This window comes from Suillus fuscotomentosus (assembly GCF_016647785.1).
Source record: "Suillus fuscotomentosus strain FC203 chromosome Unknown F5891scaffold_7, whole genome shotgun sequence".
NCBI classification, from domain to species: domain Eukaryota; kingdom Fungi; phylum Basidiomycota; class Agaricomycetes; order Boletales; family Suillaceae; genus Suillus; species Suillus fuscotomentosus.
This window is the reverse complement of record NW_024539519.1, coordinates 1,173,709-1,179,708: the sequence shown is the minus strand read 5'-3', so window position 1 is coordinate 1,179,708 and position 6,000 is coordinate 1,173,709. Positions and strand designations below refer to the sequence as shown.

At 47.3% G+C, this 6,000-nt stretch overlaps 4 protein-coding genes across 4 annotated transcripts; 1 reads left to right on the top strand and 3 right to left on the bottom strand.

The window, feature by feature from the left end:
• Positions 1–215: 215 nt before the first annotated feature.
• Positions 216–954, bottom strand: F5891DRAFT_936926 (uncharacterized protein; the record flags this gene model as incomplete). The annotated part of the gene is made up of 3 exons (XM_041374066.1): positions 216–392; positions 441–649; positions 702–954. Coding segments are annotated over 3 exons (639 nt in total), but the record flags the coding sequence as incomplete, so codon positions are not given.
• Positions 955–2,750: 1,796 nt separating this feature from the next.
• Positions 2,751–3,382, bottom strand: F5891DRAFT_1183495 (uncharacterized protein; the record flags this gene model as incomplete). The annotated part of the gene is made up of 3 exons (XM_041366288.1): positions 2,751–3,143; positions 3,194–3,257; positions 3,309–3,382. 3 exons carry the CDS (start codon positions 3,380–3,382, stop codon positions 2,751–2,753), a joined length of 531 nt encoding a protein of 176 aa, XP_041231124.1.
• Positions 3,383–3,588: 206 nt separating this feature from the next.
• F5891DRAFT_1183494 (uncharacterized protein) lies at positions 3,589–4,098 on the bottom strand (the record flags this gene model as incomplete). The annotated part of the gene is made up of 3 exons (XM_041366287.1): positions 3,589–3,801; positions 3,853–4,028; positions 4,077–4,098. 3 exons carry the CDS (start codon positions 4,096–4,098, stop codon positions 3,589–3,591), a joined length of 411 nt encoding a protein of 136 aa, XP_041231123.1.
• An 83-nt stretch (positions 4,099–4,181) lies between these two features.
• On the top strand, positions 4,182–5,928 carry F5891DRAFT_1183493 (uncharacterized protein; the record flags this gene model as incomplete). The annotated part of the gene is made up of 8 exons (XM_041366286.1): positions 4,182–4,250; positions 4,299–4,371; positions 4,442–4,640; positions 4,701–4,927; positions 4,975–5,180; positions 5,235–5,585; positions 5,648–5,805; positions 5,862–5,928. 8 exons carry the CDS (start codon positions 4,182–4,184, stop codon positions 5,926–5,928), a joined length of 1,350 nt encoding a protein of 449 aa, XP_041231122.1.
• Positions 5,929–6,000: the final 72 nt, after the last annotated feature.

The window sequence follows — 6,000 nt, the reverse complement described above, 5'->3', positions numbered from 1 at the left end:
GTCATAGTCGAGGATATTTTGATCATGGGCCCATGGTCCGCTGGCCCGTATCATACGGGATATTATGCACGTCCGTTCCCTCGTATTATACGGAAATAGGTCACTGTAATATGTGATTCTGTACCGTCTCACGTTCGTCGAGGTCTAAGTGAATTAGAATATCTACAAACAAAAGAAAAAAAAAAAAACAGAAAAAACATACTTCGACCTGCCATACATGCCCATTGTTCCAGTTTCCGTGTGATTTCGTCAGCCTCTGTTTGAAGGACATCCTCCCAGAAGTCCATGACATTATCTGTGCCAAACCACGTTGCTTGCGCGGTATCGTACACATGTCCACGGGAGGTGAAGAGGCAGGTGTAGATTCCAGTTCGAAGGGCGAGACCATCAAGCTATAGAACAGTTAACTAACATTAAACAAAGTGTTGCATTGAACCCACCATCTTAAAGACATTATCTAACATTGACTGAACATCTCGGGCTGCTGCAGTGTTCGTTGCGCGAATACTCATGTTCTGGAGGGCACGGCATTCATTGAGTTTGGTAATATATTCTTGCTGCTCCTCGTGAACTAGGTTTTGCATACTCTCGTCTGCCTTGACCATTTCTCGAATCTCATCAAGTGAATACTTGGCGCCACGAGGACGATCTATTGTTTTATTAACATTATGCACGCAAATGTCTCGAGGCACACGACTGACCTGCATTGACCTCTTGCGCTTTTGCATGTATCAACGCATTGGCGAGTTGCGTATTTCGGCTCCCTTTTTTGTAGTACCTTTCACCTCCCATAAGCTTCTTCACCTTGTCTTGAGTGACGCCATGTTCGGACGCGATGGCCTCGATCCTGTCATTTTGCTCTGCAAGTATCCGTCGGATGGCACCAGTGAGCGTGTCTTCAGTCTCCTTGCGTTGTGCAGCTGAAATTTTTTGTGATGCTCTTCGTGCATTGGCTTGTGCTTTCTGCGCAGCATTAAGAGGGGCTCGAGACATCAAAACAGGCCGATCTGGATTCCTAGCAGCCCATGATGAGTTGTTCGCGTCAGCAGGGACTTCTGATGTGCCAGTCTCCACATGAGAGTTGAGTAGCGCCTCCTCGTTGTTGTCTTGCTGTCCTGAGTGGTCTGAAATGACGTGTTAGTAATCTGAAGTGATGTGATGGAGACCCGCACCATTCAAATTCGCCACTTCATGTCCAGCTGGTAGAGTAGCTTGTTGAGATGTGTTGATGGCACGGTATGCATCTAACACTTCGTGTCCAGCGGGTAGAGTGGTCTGTTGACACGCGTCTTCGTGTCCAGCGGGTAGAGTGGTCTGTTGAGACGCGTCCCACGATGCGTTGACGGCGTGGGACATGTCTGATGCGTTATTTTGAGGGGCAGGAGGTAACAACGTGTTCCACGTGTCATGGCACCCGTTGAGCAGATCAGACAGTGATGGGGCAGACTGGTATAACGATGGATCATTCCAATCGATTCTGCTATCGAACGACTGGGAATATGGGAAGGTTGCGTGAAACGGACATCCGGCCATCATGGAAGGAGGATATGGAGGGTAATCTGCGCTAGTGTTGCCATTCCCTAGGATGTATATTAAAAAATTTATAAGTCAAACAATGAATTTGGCTACTTACCTTGCAGAGAGCCGCTACACTGGAAGTTGAAGTCAGGTGGGAACGTAAAATTTGGCAAGTCCATTGTGCAAAGCTGAAGCACAAGCAAAGCTGAAGCAAAAAATCAGTGAAAATGAGAGGGCAACGACTGTCAACGGAATCACAAAAATTAATTGCTTACCTTGACCGGATTCTAGGACCTTGAAGTCACGTGCTTGCGCACGGCGAAAGCATGTTAACAACATGTAAGAACTTTGGTTGGACAGAGGGACGGTGCTTTGAAAACTCACCTGTCATGGCAGAGCGGATGGCACATAATTTGACACTCGCGCAGCTCCTTTGAACATGCCTGCCAGTATGCAGAACATGAGTGGGGACATGGACATGTCCAATATGATGAGTGGTATGCCAAACCTCAGCAACCCTCAGGTACGCATGAACATGACGCCTCAGTGTTGGGCATGCTCCCACCATCCTCTCTACCAGGTGAATCCTGCGTACGGCGGCATGGGTGTTCTGAACGTTAATCGAAACCAACACTCAATGAATTTAAACACGCACCTTAGCATCATGCCCAGGCCAATAAACGCCAGCAGCAACATCAACCCTCACATGAACCAGGTCTTGAATATCAACCCTGTGATGAACCCAACTCAGGCCCAGCAGAACATCAAGAGAGGGGACTATACTACTGACGGTTTAACAAGACTGACTTACTAATTCGAACATTTGCTTCCGTGCGTACCGGCAGCAATGCCACCACATTGTCAATGTGGCTGTGCACAATACTCCTATATCGAGAGTTGGAGGCAAGGCCGCCAGGGCAGTAATACTTAGCACTACACAACAGATTGCTGGTCCTTGTGAATTGATTAAAAATTTATTTCGTAGCGTGAGTTAACTGACCTTAGTGATGCTCGTTCGAGTATCACTAAGGTCAGTTAACTCACGCTATGAAATAAATTTTTAATCAATTCACAAGGACCAGCAATCAAATGGTCAGCCGACTCATTGCCCCTACTAGATGCCTGGCACTCATCTATGCATCTTTTGACGTCTCTTGGTAGATTTTGTATTCTTGGCTCAGACTTTTTTAAAATTTGAATTGAATATCATGGCCTTGCTGATCTACACTACATTATTTGGGACCTTGCCAGACGAGTGAACCATATTGAAGGGCATCAAAGTAAGTATCCACTCCAATGTCCATCAACGACAACAGCTCTTCCAATGCACGGACATGCAAACCTACTGTGTCCACGGCAGATACTATTCTGTCCCGTAATTGATCCGTGAGTGGCCCGCTGGCATCACAGGCTGCAGTACGCAGGTCTGATACTTGCTGGAGGAGAATCTTCACCTCTGCGAGCCTTGCGTCACATTGCGGTTTGACTGAATCCCAACCCTCTCGATCGACCTCCATCACGATCGACAACCCGTGCGCTTCCAAGAACTCGTATTGGAGAGTGCTGCCACGATAACCTAGATCTAACCATAGATCATCGAGGCGCTGAAGAAGATCTTGAGTATTCTAAGTGCAGACATTGGTGAGATGTGTGTAGATTTCAACTGAGTACTTACCATAGCTGCTCCTCTACGATGTCGCCATCGTGTGCGGGACTTTGCTTGTTCTTGGACTCGGCGACTAGGAATGTATTGAGTCAGTGCCGAAGTGACGAGAACTGAACAAAATCACTGTGCATAGCTCTCCTTCTTAGTTTTAAGTCGAGCTTCTCTGCGCTCCTCTGCAGTTTTGTACTTGGGATGCATAGTTCGTGTTGTTGCAAAGTAGAAGCATAGATTGGATGTGACCGACAGTTTGCGCTAACTGATTTTACTGTTAATCAGACATGAAATTGAGCCACACTTCGGGACACAAACTTAAGTGCATGTACAAGGAACAAATATCGACGGAACAATTTTCGTATCGATTTGATAGCATTTTCGAAGATCAAAGGTACATTGTATGTAAGAACTTAAGTGCCTAAATCTATTCCATCTATAAGGCCTGATAAGTCCTCCACTTGAGCCCACAAATCATCACTCGAGTGGGATGTAGAAGAGGGTGAGGAAGGAGGCGTCTCTGGAGCATCTTGAGTGACCAAACTGAGTGAAACAGACTCCGTGGGTGATGAAGGAGGTTGTGATGGGGGCTGTGCGACTTGAGTGTTTAAGATGGAGAGATCAGGCTATATTTGATATCAGTACATTGTTTGCGGGTCATTCACAAATGCACTTACCGGACCAGTGATCTTCTGCGTCGACTCTCTGTCTGTCGTCCGAGTTTTCTCCTTAATCGTCTCGGTCTCCGTGGCACCCCCAGTTATCTTGGTCCGCATTGTCTTTCGCTCGGACTGTGTCTGCGTCATCCAGTTGGTCCAAGTGCGAGTCACCAACGGTTGCAGATGCCATAGATCTAGAAAATTCGTTAATGAGAACACAAAAAAGTAAGTGGTGTGCCTACCTTGTGTTGACCGGGAGCTCATGATGGAGGGATCAGTCTTCGTTGTTAGAAATTGTTAAGTCTGCGCCGTCACGTGGGCAAGATGTTTCTCGACTCTAAAAAACAATGGCACCCGGGCACCTCAACAAACGACTCAAAAATCGCACAGGACTCACCTCGCAGAAAATTCGCCATGTCATATCCCACCGAGATCCCATCAATCGGGGTCTTCATCCTTGACAGGAAGTCCTAGGTTCAAAACAAATTGCTGAACGAGCAGCAGGTGTAAGCGTGCGCAAGAAGAGCCGAATGAAAGGTACGCACCGGCAAACAATCTATTTCGTTAGTGCGATCAGGATCAAAAAGAAACTAACACACTTACATAGTACTGAGCGCAGAGGAAAAGCGCGCCCTTGAAGCATTGCGACAAAGTCGCAATGCTTCTGACTTCGGTGAATGTGGGTTCGACGGGGACGATGACTTCGGCGCGAACGTCCTGGATGGCTCTGAGCCAATAGATATTAGTCATGTGGGCGGTGAGCTACAAGAACTCACTCGAAAACTTGTGGGTGACTTCTGGAAAATGTGAGTTGACCTTGCGACATCAGGTGTTGAGACTTACCATACCAAAATGTTCTACACTAGAAACACAGGAAAGTCTTGTAATCGTCGCACGGACTACAGGACCAGACGTGACAGGACTAGGCGCCGTACACAGGCCTTTGACACCCAAATGTCAGCATTAATAGACGCTTACATGGACTGGCACCTTGTTCATAGCACGTTGGACGGGCGAGGTTTCTTTTCTCGCTACTCGGATGTTCAAGACATGAATGCAGGGTCGATTGAGATAAAGGTAGTAGATGTATTTTGTGAGCTTCTGATGACGTACTGGCTACGGATTGCTGATGTACATTAGACGCTGAAAGAATACCGCTTGGTATTCTTTCAACAGACACCTTCATCGCGTCTGCACTCGTATGCCAAGGCGTGATCCCTTGTTCTCCTATCAGCCCAACAACCGCAATAACAATGGAGGCCCTCGATTTCTATCGGATCGCATGTCAGCGCAACCCGCATTTCTCAATTCAGGCCTACGTGAGGACGTTATGTGACCTGCAAGGTGTGCGTACCTCATTTTTTCCTCATACTTAATGTCTCAACCTTGCTTTATATCAGGTTCAATTCTATCCATACTTGTCGCGTCAATTTTCCATCGCGCTTGACGTTTACTTACAAATTCTCGCCAATGTTGACTCACTGGTTCACCAAGCGATCAGCCGCTCCGATCCAATTTGGCGCCTGAAGCACGCATGTCCAGCGTGTACATACACGCTCAAAGGTGAAGTACCTTTGAAATTCAGCCTACTCTACACTATGGACGGCAATGATTCGCTGAAGCGAGTTTTAAAAAAACTTGACTCAGACGATGACAACGACAACGCGCCTCCACGCTCTGCCGAACTCCCTTCTACGCAGGTGGTTCGAGGTGACCGGTGTAGAGAATCATGCCTCTCATGGCGTGATATGGTAGTTTTCACCAAGGAGTACACAGCACGAACTCATAGCATTACTCTGTGCGCTACCCGCAGCTATCTCTATATGAGGCGCAGCTTTCCCACGCAACGCGCGCCATGCGCGCACCATTCCCGCGCTTCACGATGTATACGCGCGCGCGCGTTCCTGCGCTTGCGCGCCCTATAGCGCCAGCCATCCAGATGCATCCATCCACTGTCCACCAAGCTCCCTAGTATGTATATTTCCATTTCCTTTATTAGCATAGTTCCACCTTTATTTTTATCATAGTTTCTCACTCATATATATTTTTACATACCTACTCGGTAGCGCTTCGGCTCCGCATGAGCGCGCTTAGGCGCGCTATATAAGCGCCAGCAGTACATACTACACTAGAACCTTACTTTTCCTACTTTTCACTTACTAGTTA